Source organism: Spea bombifrons, chromosome 4 (assembly GCF_027358695.1).
Source record: "Spea bombifrons isolate aSpeBom1 chromosome 4, aSpeBom1.2.pri, whole genome shotgun sequence".
NCBI classification, from domain to species: Eukaryota; Metazoa; Chordata; class Amphibia; order Anura; family Pelobatidae; genus Spea; species Spea bombifrons.
This window is the reverse complement of record NC_071090.1, coordinates 44,043,217-44,061,998: the sequence shown is the minus strand read 5'-3', so window position 1 is coordinate 44,061,998 and position 18,782 is coordinate 44,043,217. Positions and strand designations below refer to the sequence as shown.

General features: G+C 39.1%; 1 protein-coding gene across 2 annotated transcripts; it reads left to right on the top strand.

Moving 5' to 3' along the window:
• The first annotated feature begins 9,556 nt into the window (after window positions 1–9,556).
• KERA (keratocan) lies at window positions 9,557–18,655 on the top strand. 2 transcript variants are annotated; one of them, XM_053462411.1, is made up of 3 exons: window positions 9,557–9,711; window positions 11,151–12,043; window positions 17,997–18,655. In XM_053462411.1, the coding sequence occupies exons 2-3, from the start codon at window positions 11,158–11,160 to the stop codon at window positions 18,164–18,166; spliced, it is 1,056 nt and encodes a 351-aa protein (XP_053318386.1). In that variant the 5' UTR covers window positions 9,557–9,711; window positions 11,151–11,157; the 3' UTR covers window positions 18,167–18,655. The 2 variants fall into 2 exon arrangements, with proteins under 2 accessions (XP_053318386.1, XP_053318385.1); XM_053462410.1 differs by lacking the exon at window positions 9,557–9,711 and adding an exon at window positions 9,860–9,947.
• The last annotated feature ends 127 nt before the right edge of the window (window positions 18,656–18,782 follow it).

The window sequence follows — 18,782 nt, the reverse complement described above, 5'->3', positions numbered from 1 at the left end:
GGTGTACTTGTCTGGCAAGGGCACTTGTGGTTCCAGCGCTGTTGCTCCTTGAAGTACTGGTGGTTCAGGCACCTCGACTGGTGCTGGAGGCAGGTTGCCAGGTACCTGGAGAGCACCTTGAATTTGTACAATCTGTTGTTGCTGTTGATTTTGTCCGTTTTGGATCTCATGAAGGGATTGTGTAATTGTCGCCATCTGTTGGGCGAGAGCAGCGACAGCATCGGCTAATCCTGCGGTTTCCATGTAGGCTCAGTTGTTATGTTACGTTTGCAAAGGTGTGGAAACAATGCAGGATACAAATGGACCAGTCTCTTATTGGTCAGATAGTCCAGGACAGGAGCAGAGAAGTAACGAGGTCAGGGATCAAGCCGAGATCGGAACCAGGTATCAGGCAGAGAATGGTCAAAACAATCCGGGTCAGGAGCTGAGAGGTTAACGTGGTCAGGAATCAAGCCAAGGTCGGTAAAAGGCAGCAGGCAGAGAATGGTCAAACAATCCGGGTCAGGAGCTGAGAGGTCAGGCAGGGGGGCGTGTCTTGTGACACCGGAGGTGTCCATCGCTGTGCGGCGGTTCATTCTTGTGAACCGCCGCGGAAGAGGACCCTGTGTGGCTGGATTGTCCCGGGAGGGGTAAGTACCGAGTACCCGCCACTCGGGGGTACTCGGGAGATGCACTCCGCACCGGAGCGCGACGCCACGAGCACCCGGGCGACGCGTCCCGGACGGGGCTGTGACGCCGCGGGTACTCAGGCGACGCACTCCCCACGGGAGCGCGACGCCACGAGCACCTGGGCGACGCGTCCCGGACGGGGCTGTGACGCCGCGGGTACTCGGGCGACGCACTCCGCACGGGAGCGCGATGTGGTGAGTCCCCCCGGACCGTACTCCGGCCGGGATCGTGACAGTCTGACTGATCCAGCATGCAGGACTTGATATAACATCCACTTCCTGCTTTCTGGATGAGTCTGCACACAGCACGGAGAAAGAGAGACACACTACTGGGGTGGGCTGGGGCACTGACAAGCTGTTTGGTGGCAAATATAGAACAGGCTAGCTGTTTGGGAACAAAGATGGCAAGGTAGTAAAGATGTTTGGTGGCAAATATGGCACAGACATGCTGTTTAAGGGCATTAAGGAGCTGTTTGGGGACAAGGATGGGACAGGCAAAATGTTTTGGGGCTGTTTAGGGATGGAGGGATTAGGACAGCCTCTCACGGTTCATCCTTAAAGGAATAGAGTGTGCTCAGAGGCAGAAGTGGTGAAACATTCTGCAAAAGTGCTGTGTGACAAAATGCTGTAGAGTAAGAATGCTTTCAAAAATAGATAATAGTTTATAACAAAATGTGAACAGAACAAAAATACAAATCAAATCAATATTTGGTGTGTCTACCCTTTGCCTTCAAAAAAACATCAATTCTAGTGTGAATATTGATTATGTGCCTTCAGCTTCTCAGCAACCCTGAGTGTCCTTTTCTGTGTGACTCTATGTGCAATGAAAGGTTAAGAGTGGACAGGTGTTTGGCTATTTCTTGCTCCAAGTAAGTTAAGAGAAACTGACCAAGTCTATTCAAGGACCACAATGGGGGAGGGTCAGAAAGTGATTGATCATCTCAGCTGCCAACATGGTCTTTGACATAAACTGACCATAATAGGATGAATGGTTTTCTGTATCTTTCTGTATGTGTATTTCAGGACACTAATTATTTGCTACGTAGACAGATCTTAGCACATAGCTGTCTTGTGTGTTAAGGTATATAAGACATGTGTTGTTTTCATGGAGAGAGAGTAGTATGGCTGATGACACTCCCTCGTGTGCACGAGCAAATCAAATCTGCTTATTCAACTCTTTTGGGAAGAATCTGTGTCTCAAAGTTATTGAGCATTCACACTAGGTACATTTGAATACAGTTTTTTAAGGAACTCGGCAGGTAGGTTGTTTCAAACATCTTGGAGAAGTTACCACGGTCACTCTGTGGATTTACATAGCCTTAGTTGCTTCTTTCTCTTCATGTTATTCCAGACAGAATTGATGTTGAGATTGGGGCTCTGTGGAGGCCATATCATCCCTTATAGGACTCCTTGTTCTTCATTACACTAATGATTACAGTAATGACTTTGGTTGTATGTTTGGGGTAATTTTCATGCTGCAGAATACATGCAGGGTCAATCAGATGTCTCCTTGATGTATTGCATGATTATTAAATATCTGCCTGTTCTTCTCAGCATTAATTCTGACCAAATCCACGACTCCATTTGCAGAAATGCAACCCTAACCTTGCAAGGAAACTCCACCATGCTTCGCTGTTGTCTGCCCTCTCTGGTCCTTCAGTGAGCAAACTGTCTTCTGTTACAGCCAAATATTTGAAATTTCGACATATCAGTCCAGATCACCTGCTGCCATTTATATGTATCTCAGTCCCTGTGTTTTATTGAACAGTTGAGTCACTTGGCCTTGTTTAAGGACCACTTCTGACCAGACTTCTACAGACAGTATATGGGTTTACCAGAATCCCACTGTTTTCTGCTAATACTGGGCTGATGGCGCTGCTTGAAATCTTTCATCTGCTGCACTGGCCGATCACTGTGTCTACGGTCCTTAACCTCAAACAATTATTTGCGCTTCTTCAAAAGAGCTTGGATAGAACACCTGGAAACCACAGTCTGCCTTGAAATTTCTGCCTGGGAGGGACGTTGTCTTTTTGCTGTGATCAGTCTTGCCATTAAACTGTCTTCGGCAACCTCAACTTGTTCATGAGCTTGGATGCTCCTCATCCAGTTTTATCCCTCCTACACAGCTTGTTCTGTTTCAATTATTTCAGTGTTTCAACCTACATATTAAATTGATGATCATTAGCACATGTGTTGTAAAATTGTTTGCTTCCAAATTCCTTAACGTGTTATGAAGAATTGATGCTGTTTTTAAGACAAAGGGCGGTCACCCCAAATATTGATTTGAGTTTTATTTTTCTTCTGTTTTCTAATTTTACAAAATGATAAAAAAAAGTATAAACATGTCATTTTTCACACCTGCCTAAAATCTTTGGACAGTCAGACCGCTCTGTGTGTTAGGAAATTCATGAAATGGGTTTCCAAGGATGAGCAGCTGCACACAAGTCGAAAATCCCTATGAAGAATGCCAAGTGTAAGGCACGACGCCACTGAATTTTTGAAAGTGTGTTCCCTGGAATAATGAATCATGCTTCGCTACCTGAAAGTCTGATGGACGAATCTGGTTTGGTGGATGCCTGATCAATGCTACCTACTGGAATTCATATTGTCTATTGTAAAGTTTGATGGAGAAGGAATAATGTTCTAGATCTGTTTTTCGGAGTCTGAGGCCAGGCCTCTCAGTACGGGCAATCCTTGTGGAGGAGCAATGTTAGAACAGGAGGTCTTGGTCTAAAACCTGAAGGCCAAAGGCTTAGGTGTAATGTAAGCAAGTTCTTCTTTACTCAGAGGCTAGTAGATAAATGAAACTCCCAGCGGCAGTGGTAGAGGCTAATACAGTGAGGGAATGTAAACATTCATGGGCTAGATATAAAGCTTTACTCACTTTAGGACCTGACCAAAGACTGTGTTTAAACCCCTTACATCAGAAAAAATAGTATGGATGGGCAAAATGGTTCTTATCTGCAATCAAATTCTTTGTTTCTATATTACAAAGACATTTTATACAACTGTATGCTTCCTGCTTGGTGGCACCAGCTTGGGGAAGGCTCTTTCCTCTTTTCCACGACGACTGTGCCCCTGTGCACAAAGCAAGGTCCGTAAAGAACGTGAGTGGCCTGTACAGAGCCCTGACCTTAAATCCACTGAACACCTTTGGGATCAATTGGAGGGGGGTAAATCCATATATGGTAAAATCCTTATATGGTAAATCCATATAAATCCTTTTAATTATAATTATATATATACAAACCAAAGGGAGCGGCTGCACACTCAAAAATACTGTTAGTATACTACAAAGATCCGTGAGTGCCCATTTTTCTTTGGTTACATATATATATATATATATATATATATATATATATATATATATATATATATATATATATGGTCTTTTTTATAAAACACTATACAAGCAACTTAGAAATATGTTAGAATTATGTTCATTCTAAAATTAATTAATTTTATTATGTTTTTGTTTGTTTGTATAGAACAAAGCACTGGTTTATACGATTATGTATCTGTCAAATGTTTATGCAATTAATTATAAAATCTCTTAAATATGAATGATAAGTGAAAGTATCATGCATAACATAATACTACATATATGTTATATTATCATATTATACGGTCATGACATACCCCTATGTCATGCCAGCAAAGTGGGTTAAATTGCAAAAATGTTCACATTTGAGCCAGAAATGTGTACCCCATAGATTAAGTGGGATAAGTACCCTAAAAAGACATCATCACAACATATATTCCCTGAAGACACATCACTTAAGTTTCCAAAGATCACCTACTTACCTAGAAACCACAGTAACCACATTTTTTCCCAGAACGTATAATTGTGTTTTTTCATTTGTTATAGGTGTCTATATTTATATCTATATGAATCTGAGAAAAAATTGTCAGACCTTTGGAAAACATAAAAAGTTCTTATAGGAAACAATCTTTAGTCCTAGAATAAAACACAACGAAAATTATAATCAATCGACACATTTCCATTGTAAATAACATGCAATTTAGACAATTGTAGAGGGCAGTGACGGCTTCCATGGCATACTCCAAAAATCCTATAGCCTGAATAAACGTATCTTGGCATCTGAAGTACAAACTATGAAAACCAAATAAATCAATACATAAATATACATTAACCCCTTAAGGACAATAGGGGCTTTTACTCGTAGTATATTGTGGGACAATGGCTCTTTTAACGTTTTTCAGTGTTATTGTTTAGCTGTGATTTTCTTCTTTCTCATTTCGTGCTCCCACACATATTATATATTGTTTTTTTCAGGACAAACAGGGCTTTCTTTAGATACCATTATTTTTATCATACCATCTAATTTACTATACAAAAAATGATAAAATATGGTGATTTTTTGTTAAAAATTACTTTCTCTCACTTTTTAAACCAAAAAACTTTTACTCATCTGCAAAAACTAATGATAAAACCTGCTAAATAGATTCGACTATTTGTCCTGAGTTTAGAAATACCCAATGTTTTTATGTTTTTTTGCTTTTTTCTGCACGTTTTGGGGCAATAAGTACAGGTAGCGTTTTGCCATTTCAAAACAATTTTTTCCCCAAAGTTAGTCATTCTGCCCCATGTGCCATTTCGGGTATCTTTGAAGCCGGCCAATGCAATTGACCCCATCAAACCATATATATTTAAAAACTAGACACCCCAAGGTATTTGAAATGCTGGTATTTTAACCCTTTCCATGAACTAATTCTACCACTAGCCTTTGTCAAACTTTACGGTAGTAATTTTTTTTTGTATTTTTTTCACACACGTTGTACTTCAGGTATAAATGTACCGCTCCTGGTATATGTCAGTGTCAAACACCCCCCCCAATATGTATTCAGTAACATCTCCTGAGCGCAGTGATACCCCACATGCAGGGGTTTGTTGGGTTATTTGGGAGGTAAAAGGCCACCTTTGTGAGGTGTGTATATTTTTGCCATTTATACATCTGGTCACTCTGTGCCCACGTCCCATACTGGGGACATCTTTGAAGCCGGCCAATTCAATTTACCCCATCAAATCATAATTTTTTAAAACTAGGCACACTATGGGCATTTATAATGCCAATATTTTAACTCTTTGCGTGTGGGATTTTTTTGGGAAGATACAGCGCTAATTGTATGTAGCGCTAATTGTGTATAAAAAAAACATACATATATACCTATTTGCACTTTTTTCGTGACTTTTTTTACATGTAACTATATATATATATATATATATTTTTTTTTTTTATTATTTTTTTTTTGAAAAAAATTTTTTTTTTTAAATTTTATTTTTTTTTAATTTTTTTTTTACAATACACTGAGGCTGTGTAGCCCCCTCTGAGGCTACACAACCTCAGTGTATAGTTAAAAAACGTCATTGCCTCAATGAAGAGGCAGGCTGGAATGGGGGGTGAGTGATTGACAGACCAGGTCACTGGTCTGTGGTTTAACCCACCGATCGCCGTGATTCACTGTGAATCACGGGGATCGGGAAGTTGTGAATCCCCCCCCCCCCCCGGAGCATTGCAGGCTTGCCTCAATGAAGAGGCAGCCTGGAATGCCCCTCACCCGATTTGCATCGGGTTCGGGGGGGGGGGTTTGACAGACCAGTGATTTCAGTCACTGGTCTGTCGTTTAACCCACCGATCGCCGTGATTCACTGTAAATCACGGCGATCGGGAGGTTGTGAAGCCCCCCCCCTGAGCATTGCAGGCTTGCCTCAATGAAGAGGCAGCCTGGAATGCCCCTCACCCGATTTGCATCGGGTTCGGGGGGGGGGTTGACAGACCAGTGATCTCAGTCACTGGTCTGTCGTTTAACCCACCGATCGCCGTGATTCACGATGAATCACAGCGATCGGGAGGTTGTGAAGCCCCCTCTGGGGCATTGCAGGCATGCCTCAATGTAGAAGCAGCCTGGAATGCCCCTTACCCGATTTGAATCGGGCTCGAGGGGCGTGTTTAACAGACCGGTGATTTGCATCGCCGGTCTGTTGTTTCAACCGCCGATCTCCGTGAATTGCGGAGATCGGAAGGTTGCAAAACCTTTTTTTTTTGTTTGCCTGGATAGCCTCACTTGTGAGGCTTCCAGGAAAACCGCGATGCCGCCGATCGCGGCGAAAACGCCGCGGTAAACGGCAAATAACGTTACCACGTACATGTACGGGCATTGTCGTTATCGCGTTGCACGGCAACCCCGTACATGTACGTGGATTGTCGTTAAGGGGTTAACAGGGACATTGAAACATTTTAAATTATGTAAGAAATAAGCAAACACTCCATCTGCTTTGTTTTCAGTAGGGCTGTCTAGACATAGTCAAGGTTTACTCGGGCACTGGGAGCAATAAAACATTAAGTTTCTTTATTTTCATTTTTAAGGCACATGTTCAATTGTTTTTTGTCAGTGTACCTTCCTTTATTTCAGGGGCATTTTTTAAATGATTTTCATCAAACTTTTTATTAGAGTTTTTATAATGTGAATCAGAATCTGACATACCACAATATAGGTGTAACCAACTTACCTGCAACTGCTACGGATGTAGCAGTTTCTCCTACTGGAGATGATCTCCATGCTGGTTACAATAGGCTGCCTATGCCCTCTTCCAATAACAACTGAAACCATCATTTTGTTTAGCAAACAGCTAAGTAAACCAAGTACCAAACAATTTAAATCTATCTAGCAAGCAATGAACTAAACTAACCAACAAATGAAAGTATTTCAACCCCAACTAGTAATTATATAAGGATGAAGTGATTAAGTGATTGTTTCTAAAGGTTAGGTTAGGGTAGTGGATAGGAGACAGAATAAGGATTAATGTTCAGCGTACTTGGAAACACAACAGGTTTGAGATGGAATCTCGGGGTGAAGTCCTGTTTCCCTGGGTCAGTTTGGCCATGCCCACTCCCCACCCATGAAAAGCTGTCTGGTGCTAGTCCAACCACCTACTCATGGATTGCCTTTCTCCTTTAAGAAACAATGCCTCCAGAAGAGGGAGAGTTCTATGTAGCTTACCTTGGGAAGTTCAGAACTACGGCGCTAGGTGTTCAGGTACTGTTAGTGGATACTGATTGTGTAAGTTGTTAGGTGGCTGGGGTTAGTTAAGGTGTTAGTGTTAGATGTTTATGTAATGCAACTATTATGCTGGATCCCTTGAAGTAGTATGTCAGTTGCAGTCAACCAGGCTGAAAAGAGCTGGACACACAAAGTTCAGACAGGCTTGGTCAGCCACAGGAGAGCACAGATGGTAGCCAAATCAGGAGACAAGGAGCAAGGTCAAACAATCCAGGTCACAAATGGTTAATGAGTCGAAAATAGGGCAGTCGCACACATTACAATGAAGGGTAAAGAAATAATGAAAGTCTTGCCTTAAAATAGGCTGCATGAAGCGAGAACGAGGCACGAGGTCAGGCAGGGTCTTCCGAGGTCATAAATGTGTGTCACTCCTGTACTCGATTAGACGTGACGTTCCCAGATGGGAGTGAGTGTGGTCAGCTGCAGGGTTGACGAGGAGGCTGAGTAGCGGGCTTTCTGCGGTTGCCCGCTACTCCAGGCCGATTGTTGCCAGTGGGGAAAGCTGCCTGGAAGAACCCAGCCACAGGAGCAGCATGTGGAGTGCGGAGTCGGGGCGTTGCGGGATGCGTGGACAGGTATGTCCTAACAGTTTATTTCACTACTAAGAGACAATACAATAATACATCTAATGTTAAAATAACAATTACACACTAATTAAAACAGCAACATTTATTTAAAAAAAAGACATATCTTACAATGCAGTAGCATATGCCATCGATCTGATCGAGACTGATCAATGGTTATCAACATTAAATGGCAGTCATCAGATATCACATGGTGATTGCCGATTAATTATGCAATAAAACATGGGAAAACAATAATAAATCTATAGGGAAAAACAATACAAATATGTGGCAATCTATTTTATGAACTTGTGTGCAATTTTCAATGCTGTCATAAACAAAGGTATAAACAATGTTGTCTGTTTCACCCTTACCCTTTTCCTGCTACCCCTGCTTGACCCCTCCCCACGCACTAGCTCCCTGTATATTTTGAGAGTATTGGTTTTGAAGGGCTCAGCCCAACATGCACTATACTTTTTTATTATGTGTAGTTCTACTGTTTTTTTAATATTCTGTATTAAATATTTCAATAAACCCTATAAATCATCGATTATGATCTAGAAACTGATCCAAAATGCATCACCAAAATGCCACACCAATCTCATCCATACATGGGTGAAATACATAAAGGCAGAATGCCTCCATTTCTTTGCAAGATGGACCATGGACCACATGAAAATTTAAAGGGACTGCTCATCTTTTAACAAAATGCATATGATGGCTGGAGCGTTCCTTTAAAGGACTCCAATCAGTGGGACTAAAAGCCCCACTATGGTTTAGTTCTTACATATAATTGCCTGCATCAGTAACATCATAATAGTAATTGCCTTTTTCCAAGACTGTTTTGTGTTGGGCAATAAGAGCGTGAAATTGAAAGGGCCACTAATAGGTATCTTTATACATTGTATCCATATGTTTTTATTAAAAATATATTTAAATAACATGTGTTTTTATTTACAAACTAATAACAACTTTCAATAGGAATATATATTTTTGTTTTGTTATTTGTGCAATATAAATTTCCAGCACAGAACATTCCTGAAAGTAGGTAATATCCGAGTGTATATGTCATTTTATACTGGTTATGTTTCACTAGAAAAATGTTTTTTCCAAAACATATTAACAATACTGTGCTTTGTCTGCGGCATATTGAGGAATATGAATACAGATGATAAAAGGCTGCCCTCAAGCAACTTATATGAAAGCCGGAAATGTCCTTCCTTTTTGGTTGGCTGGTTGAGGTACTGAGGTGTTTTTAAGTTCTTTTATGGGTTAAAAGCCTTAGTCACTGGTGCATATATATTAGGAAGACAACCCTCATACAGTTAGGCATTTTGCTTCAAACCCTAGTCTTAGCAGCGACCAACACAAAACAACAGAAGACACAAGAAAACAAGGTAAGTTTGAATTTTCATTATGATCAGCATCATCAAAGAAATGTGGTTAGGGATAAAATCAGTCTAAGAATCAGCTGTTGAATTTTCCATATGAGAACTTATGCTGTAATGGGAAGTGAAATCTCAGGGGGTAGAATCAAAACATTCAGCTAGCAGCCAAGGGTTTCCACTTTAAGGTAAATTCTTGTTGGGATCACACATTGTGAGAAAGCACTTCTGCATTCCGCAGCTGTAAGGTAAAACCTTCAATATTAACTTTCCTTGTTACTATTAGTGATGAAGATTTCATTAATTGTTTTATATGCAATTACATTTTAATGAGCATGTTTGTTAAACTATCCGATGTTTTTTTTTTTTTTAAAGCAAGAATGCATGTTTACACTTAATTGATTTTTGCAAAGCAATTCATAGTAAATACTTGTTTTGGTTGCGCAGTTAAGTCATATTTTTGAACAGTTTGCTCTGGGAACATACTAAATTATGTCACTTGACAGCCTGTTCTGGGGAACATGCTAAATGATATCGCCTAAACTGGAAGACATCATATGTGTTGTAAGATGAATTCTAGAAAAATTCTAGAAAAAGCACACCAACTGTATTCTTTTATTTAGCCACAGCTCTGAATAGGTAGAAAAACAAAGTAACAGTTTATAGTCCTATGCTTGCTTAGTTTATATTGACAGTGCAATATTTATTACTGTACTATATATTGGCGATAAATTAGAAATATCACGTTAAAATCGACTTAAACTGAAAAGGGTTAGCTAGGGGAACATAGTGGCCAATGGTTTTGGGTCACCACATGCATGCAGATTGGAATGTATTTGTTTAATTTCAATTGCTGGAGGGAAAGGATTTCTGAAAAGAGACCATTCCAAATTTTGGGACAATGGTCATAAAACAGCTGTTTAAACCTTCTTTGATCTCTTGTGGTTGACTACATAGCATTCGTAGAAAATGCTATCCAGATGATTATTTTAATATTCAGGAATTAAAAGCAATAATGTCTGAATACATTTGAGACACCATATCTTAAACAACAAACTCTCTGTTTTGTCTACTCCCATTAGGCTCATTTAAAATCCCACACATTGTTTGTTTGCAAGATAATCAAGAAGAAAAAACAATTCATATGTGTTTTGTTAACCATTAGTGGGTTAACCATTAATTAACCATTATGACTCACTGTTTTAATGGTAAAAATGTTCGTATGGACCACACTTTAACGTGGAACTTCAATGTTTTCAAAACTGTGGTGTTTTTTGAGGAAGAATGAAATTAAACGTTGCCACTGGTTCCACCTGTTAGCTATATCTTGTAGAGACAGCCAAACATTATGTAAATCCAAATCAAGTTCTTTCCCCCAAAAAATCTGATGTAGTTTTTGTTGAGCAAGTTTCTATAGAGCTGAAATAACATTTTATTAACATTGTTTTAAGGGCTAACATGGACCCACCACTAGTTTGCAGTCTACTGATGCTTATTTTGACCATCCTCATCCCCTCTTATTGTGATGCCCAGTACTATGATTATATGGACTCAGGACTCTACAGTTCACTCTCCACAGACTGCCCAAAGGAATGCTTTTGTCCTCCAAGCTTCCCACGTGCTCTATACTGTGAAAACAAAGGCCTAAAGGAGGTACCACCAATCCCGTCAAGAGTTTGGTATTTGTATCTTCAGAACAATCAAATTGAAACACTTGATGAAAAATCTTTTGCAAATGCTACAGAAGTGAAATGGATTAATTTAAACAGAAATAAAATAAGCAACAAAAGAATCAAAAAGAACGTATTCACAAATTTAAAGAGCTTACTTCACTTGTTGTTAGAGGACAACGACCTAGATGAAATACCTTCACCATTGCCAGACACCATGGAGCAACTTCGTTTGGCAAGGAATAAGATATCAAAGATCCCAGAAGGTGTGTTTAGCAATTTGGAGAATCTTACCCTGCTGGACTTACATCACAACAAACTTACAGATGGTTCCTTTGAGGCTGATGCGCTTGCAGGACTTAAAAATCTGGTGCAACTGAATGTGGCTAAAAACTCCCTGAAGAAAATGCCATCTGGCCTTCCATCTAACACCGTACAGTTGTACCTAGACAACAATAACATTGAATCTATTCCAGGCAACTACTTTAACGATATACCCAGAATAGCTTTTGTTAGATTAAACTACAACAGGTTAGCAGATGCCGGTATACCCGCCAATGTTTTTAACGTATCGTCTATATTAGACTTGCAATTGTCCTACAATGAACTGACAAGTGTACCTGTTGTGAACGGCCACTTGGAACGTCTTCACCTTGATCACAACAAGATAAAAAGTAAGTTTATTTCATTGTTACAATACACAGTTTAAAAATGAGTCGGTCAATTAGATATTTGATGTTATGATGGTCTTATCTGCCACCACAGTTTATGTCTGTTTTGTCTGTTATGTCTATAACACAATTTGTCATATATGGGTAAATTCATATGTTCACATTCAAAAAGTTAAACATTAGCAGGTGTGGGGGGTTAGTACAAAATTAGATAATATCACATTGTATATATTTGTATTAACAGGAGAGTCAAGCTTATTTTTGTGTTTTTAATTTCATTTAAATTGTGAACCCGCCAGCATTTTAATCGTGAAGCATACTGTTTCTGTAAAGAAAGACTATGCCGATACTTCAGGCCCTCCCCTTTTTACTGAACCGGTTGTCTATCCTGTGTGACGGTTTAATGCTTCAGTGTCATTCTTAGGACACCCCTGGGTTTATAGCTGAAGTCAGTACATACTCTGTTTGCTCTAGTGATCTCTGTCATTAACAGGCCACGATAGTAAATCCACACCCGGTTGCACTGTGTCATATTGCAGCAGTAATAACTTGAGTGTCATTAAAAAGGGATGAACATTAAGAAATGCAAGATAATTATATTAAACCTATGCTAACACAAAAAAATATATTGAACTAATTACTGAATTATCTGTCTGGAATATTATCAGAGTATCATTTGCATGCTGGAGAGGTGTAAGAGTGTAGCATGTGGCTGCACGTACACAGCAGGAGGCCACACACGCACATTCATCATTCATTAACATTACTGTGAACTCTCTGGCTCCGGCTACCCAAAGCCTCCCTTGCAGGATGCGGGTAGGAGGTCCTGCTAACCTCTGTGGGCAGTCCTGCAGATGTTGTGGGACACACACCATTTCTGGAGGGGAAGTGGGCAGGGAGTGGGAATTGCCGCAACACAATTCCCGCTACTCTGAGGTTTCTTGCAGTGAACCAGAATCCTAGGGAATCGCCGCTTCCTGAGTCTCCTAGGTATATTCATTAAAATGTCAGGTCATATTTAAATCTACTACTTCATTCCTTGTTTGGCAAATACCTATTTATGAAGACTGACAGCTGAGGCCTAGCTTGAATAATTTCAAAGGGTGCAGCTCCAACTGTGCCCCAGGTTTTCCACACTGTCATCCCTGTTATTGGTGAACTATTGGGGAGAAGTGTGAAACATGCCTCCACGGATACAGAGGGATTTTTTCCATGCACCAGTTCCTAGGGGATCAGGGAGCGTTGGGTTCTCATATAACGGCGCTCTGTTTCGAGAGGTGGATGGAAATAGAATGCCCTTGTAGCTCTACCCCTAACCACTCTTCTTATCATGCATGTGCTGCCAGCAATGGTGGAAGGTATGCAGTATGCAAATGTATTCTTTTTGAAAAGAATGTATAATGGTACTTAGCAAGTCTGCACTAAAATGTAAACATGATTATATACTTGTATCTATCCAAAAAGATTTTCCAAAAAGACACCTGCAAAAACAAAACAGTACTTACCTTCCTAAAATGCTGCAGCTCCAGAGCTTCAACTCTCTTCTCCTCAGTCTAAGTTTCACACACATTTCAGCTGCTTTTTGTACATGTGGAGCATGAGAGGTCTCCTTAGATCCCCTGGAAATCTCTTGCTAGCCATGATTAGCCGGCGGTAAGTATACCATGAGTGTGCATTGCTGGTGGTGTAGAAGAAGAATCATTTTTATAACACTAGCTCTGACCAAAATGGCACCTCAATACCCTCACTTTTGGAGGAGGAGACCCTAGAAGATCAGGTCCCCAGGAAGGGGGCTGCATATTCACTAAGGGAGTGTGCAGCCCCAGAAAAAATAAATTTGAGAACCTAGTTTCACTGTGGCCCTAGCCCTCTTGGAGCCCTTTGTCACCTTTCTTTGTTTATCACATCGAGGGTGGAAGCACGGAACCCCGGTTACTGACAGGGACACAGTATAAAAGTATAGAAGGGCTTTTTGATAAGGTGTCAAGGAGAAAACATTCATTTAAGCTGTTGAGCCAAACAGCTGTCCATGAGTGGTGATCTGGCTACTGCACCTCTTCCCAAGTTTTGTCTAAAGGCTGTACAGCGGGCAATTACTTTCAAGGGATCCATGTATAAAGTGGACATAGAGGCAAAAGGTGATCCTTATTGACCTTGTTTGCATGCGCCTTCCCAGAATCCCTTGTGATTGTGGCAGCACCATGAGATTTCTGAGGGAAAAAACAAGCCTTCTGGCTTGTCTGGTGTCTGTAGATGAGTGTTTAATAATGCTTATACATATCTATAGATACACAAAACTGTGAATTGCATGTTGCTTGCTAATATATTAGAAAAAAAGAATATTGAGCATGCTTAAATCTCTATTATTTGTGCATGCTCACAAGCTATCCAATTTTGTATTATCAATTTAATTACAATGGGTTGCATTGAACACATAATTTTATAACTCTAAGTTCGTTCCAGATTGCAGATCACTGTAGTGAGAAAAGTAGCTATATCTCTACAGAAGTTACAGTGATGTTTATTTAAACGTCTCATCTTTCAGTACTGTCTACATGTGGATAAAGCATTAAATGTATAACACAACCTTTACTGGTTCTATGAGACCCATCAAACTCCCTTTTATAAATGACATTAAGAGCTTTGGCGCATAGGTCATTTCCTGAAAACTAGTGATCTATAGGATGAAATATGCACAATGCTAGCTGAATACAGTGACCAAAACCTCTCTGTATTTGCAGTATTCTAAAGCAAATGGAATTATGAGGTAAACGTTGTAAAACAAGCCAAAGGGGAAAATCTTCTTACAAGACATCAGCTGTAAACTGAATTCTTAGTCTTAATGAAATGTTATTTATACATTCAAAACATGATTACAGAAACTTTTTCAAGCATCCCCCCCAAAACGGTTATACAATTGCTTTCAAATAAATGATAGATACATACATACATACAGTCATACATATCATATTTGAAACTAACTGTATAACTACTTGAGGCTAAACTTTAAAACTGACACCTTTTAACATGTCTTTAACCAAAACAGCTGCATTCACCACCCCTCAGGGAAGTGGACATCGCCGACATCGTAGACATCGTAGATAACCTCTGTCACATATAAGTAAAACAAAAATTGACAGACCTTTTTTTTTCCCACATCAACAATCTATTCATGTATGAAAGAAGTGAATGGACATGTTCTCTTTGATATTTTTGTCCTTCAGGCTGTTTTGCATATTTATTTATTTTTACCATAAACCACCATCTGTTCCAACAGAATAGAAAAAAGGAACTACAGTAAGTAGCAGAAAGGATTGCTAACTGACAACATAGGTATAATAAAAAAATATTTGTCCTATCACTCTTTCTTCTTTTTTCTATATGTCATATTTAAATGTTTAAAAACATCAAACTAATTTCAATATCAAGTCAATATCAAGTCAAAGAAAACCAGAGTAAACACAAAATGCAGATTTTAAATGATGATTTCATGTAAAAAGCTATCCTGCGCCACCAGGCCCTATGTGAAAATGGCTCGCTTACATTTGACAAAAAACATATTGGTGATTCCCTAGACCTTTGGGATAATATTCTGTGCACTGATGAGTCAAAAGTGGAACTGTGGGTCCTGTTACATTTTGCATAAAGTTAACAATGCATTCTACAATAATCCTAAAGGAGAATCTCCAGCCATCAGTACGTGACCTAAAGCTCAAGTGCAGCAGGACAATGATCCAAAGCACACAAGTAAGTCCAGCTCTGAATGGCTCAAAAGAAACAAAATTAAGATTTTGGAGTGGCCTTGTCAAGGTCCTCAATTCTATTGAGATGTTGTGGCATGACCTAAAAAAGGGAGTTCATGCTCAAAAACCCTCCAATGTGGCTGAAATAAAACAAGGACCCAAGATTCCTCTACAGCGATATAAAAGACCCACTGCCAGTTATCGTAAATGTTTGATAGCAGTTGTTGCTGCCAAGGGTGACACAACCAGTTATGTTTTGGGGTGCTATATAAAACAATAATAATAATAGTAATAATAATCTGAAACATTTAAATGTGAGAAATAAGAAAGGGGCAAATACTTTTGTGTGTTAGTAAAGTTAACCAACAACTAACAGAGGCCACATCTTTGTAAATGCACTTGATAGTTAAAAAATAACCCACTTGAGAGTTATGTTTATGCATAATTGTAAATGTAAATACATTTTCAGCCTAAAGGGCCCTCATAAATCTCATAAACCAGCATTCAGAAAACTCAGTCAGGCAACTGATATTGTTGAAACACTCAAGTCACAGCATTCCTAGAAATATACTAGCAAAAACATGGATACTACAGAAGAATCGAGAATCTGAAATGGGCACACAAAAGAACAGCACTCATAGACACTGACTCACAGGCATTCTCTCAAAACACTCTAAAATTCCCTCATAGCACAAACACAACTTATATACTTCACACACATATAAATCACATCACCCGCAGCACGCACACAAAAACACAGGTCATGTAACCGGTGAATATACCAAAACATTCCATAAGGATAAGTCAAAGAAGTAAAGTGATACAAAGCACTCCTTGATGCAAACAATCGGTACATATGACATTTGAGACTTCCTATAATCCCAATAGCAGTGTAGGTTTCTTAAAGTGCCATAACTTAACAGGAACAGACAAGGTTCGAACTGCATGTGTTTTGTGCCTTAGTTCTCAACACAAACATGCAAATGACAACACTGACAGACACTCACTGATATAACTTACAGTATTCAGATACTCCAACAACACAACACTCAAGGATAGAGAACCTGCAAAAAACACAACACAGACTGGCACAATTCACAAACACACAATTCAGCACTCACACAACACACATGAACTCACAGAGTGCGTCATTGCCTCTCTCAGCTGCCAGATCCTCCTCTTCACAATAAAGGGACCTACTGAATCCTGCCTGTTGGCATAATTGTCTGCTTTCCATGCTGAAAAACAACATATGTCCTGCACAGAATCCAAACGGAAATATCAATCACCTCCAAATAGTGCAGTCAGTCCCTTACTCCTGTGATCAATCGGAGTTCCCAGCAGGGTCGGGACAGGCCTTCAGTTACCTTTTCGATGGACAACAGCAACAGGGTCTACTGGGGAATGCCCGATTGCTAGATTGGGCATTCCTTATGTAACGATGTACCTCCATTCATGCTGAGCACCATTACACGATCAGTCAGCAGGAAGCCATCAATGCTGGATCTCCCATTTCTTTTATACCTCTTGGACCAAGGTATCTAACTATTTACAGTCCAATGCCCCAAGCTGTTGGAGGCTTACCAAGGGGCACTACATCTGTTTTCCCTGTATTATTTACAGTGTAGATAACCGTGTACAGGTATTACTCTTCTACCTATTTGGAGTTTTCATCAGTTTATTATATTTTTCAAAACCTCTGTTATCACGCAACATACAGTACATACTGTATAGTACTTTTATTATAAATGCTTGGGATAAGGTATAAAGCACGACTCATGTCTTCTTGTATCTCCACACTGAACATTTCAGTGAAGATGATTCATAAACAAAAACAGTGGCATAACAGAAAAAACATAACCTTCAGCCTATGAGTTAGCAATCAATCACTTTTCTAAAAGTACCAAATAATATATGCGCTGCTTGTACAATTTTCCGGTTTGCTTGAGTGCTCACCAACAACAACCTTACCCCATGGATGGTCTAGTTGCTTGTTTATTTTTCTGCAATAATTAAAGATTGCTTTTCTTTTTTATATATATGTGCACACAAGTCTGTCCTTTACATTTATGTCTTCATACAAAAATATGTTTCCTATATAATAATAATTAAAAAAACTGGTAGATCATTATCTATTAACTTTTTAAGATTTTTTGTATATTTGCTATACATAGAATTGTGTTTTGAAATGCATATACTTTCATATTTTGCAGATATAACTGGTACTATAGTTTGCCCCAATGATGTCATAGAAGAGTTTGACCCACATTTTCCACAAGGACCAAGACTTCGTTATTTGCGTCTTGAAGGAAATGGGATTCAGCCACCAATCCCACTAGATCTTATTATATGTTTCAGGCTTCTTCAGGCTGTTGTTATTTAAATACATAAGATTCACATAAGTCTCCATAGGAGTTTGGAAAACAAATTTGTGAAGAAGTGTAACCATTCTGACTTTGAACCAATGTATCCTATGTCTTGTTTACTTTTTTTTTACTTTTCTTTAACTAATGGAATCCTAGAATAACCACTTATTTCCCAAAAGGCATGTACATTATTAGGGCAATGCATTTCCTTTGTTATTTAATTTAGAATTTTTGAGTGTCTTTTTTTAACTATAGTCATTTTCATAATATTTTATTGCATTAAAAAGATGATAGCAAATATTTAGTACTAAGACAAACAGAGAAGCTTTTGTTGACTATGTGTTTTAAGCCATGGTAACATGACTAATACACGGAATATCAATTTAACAACTACATAATGTTACTGTATGTTTGTGCTGGTTGTATGTATGCTGCTGTATGTACATACAGATGTTCATGTTTCATTATAAAGTTGTAAAACATGTCAATAAAAATAGTAAAGTTTATATGATTCATTTATAATTACAGTGTCTATATGGGATTTTTAAGGAATATTTCATTTCTGAGAAAGGTGGAACAATAAGCTGAAATGTAAATTTTTCTTGGACCTTATAAAAAATAATTTGGTTCTTT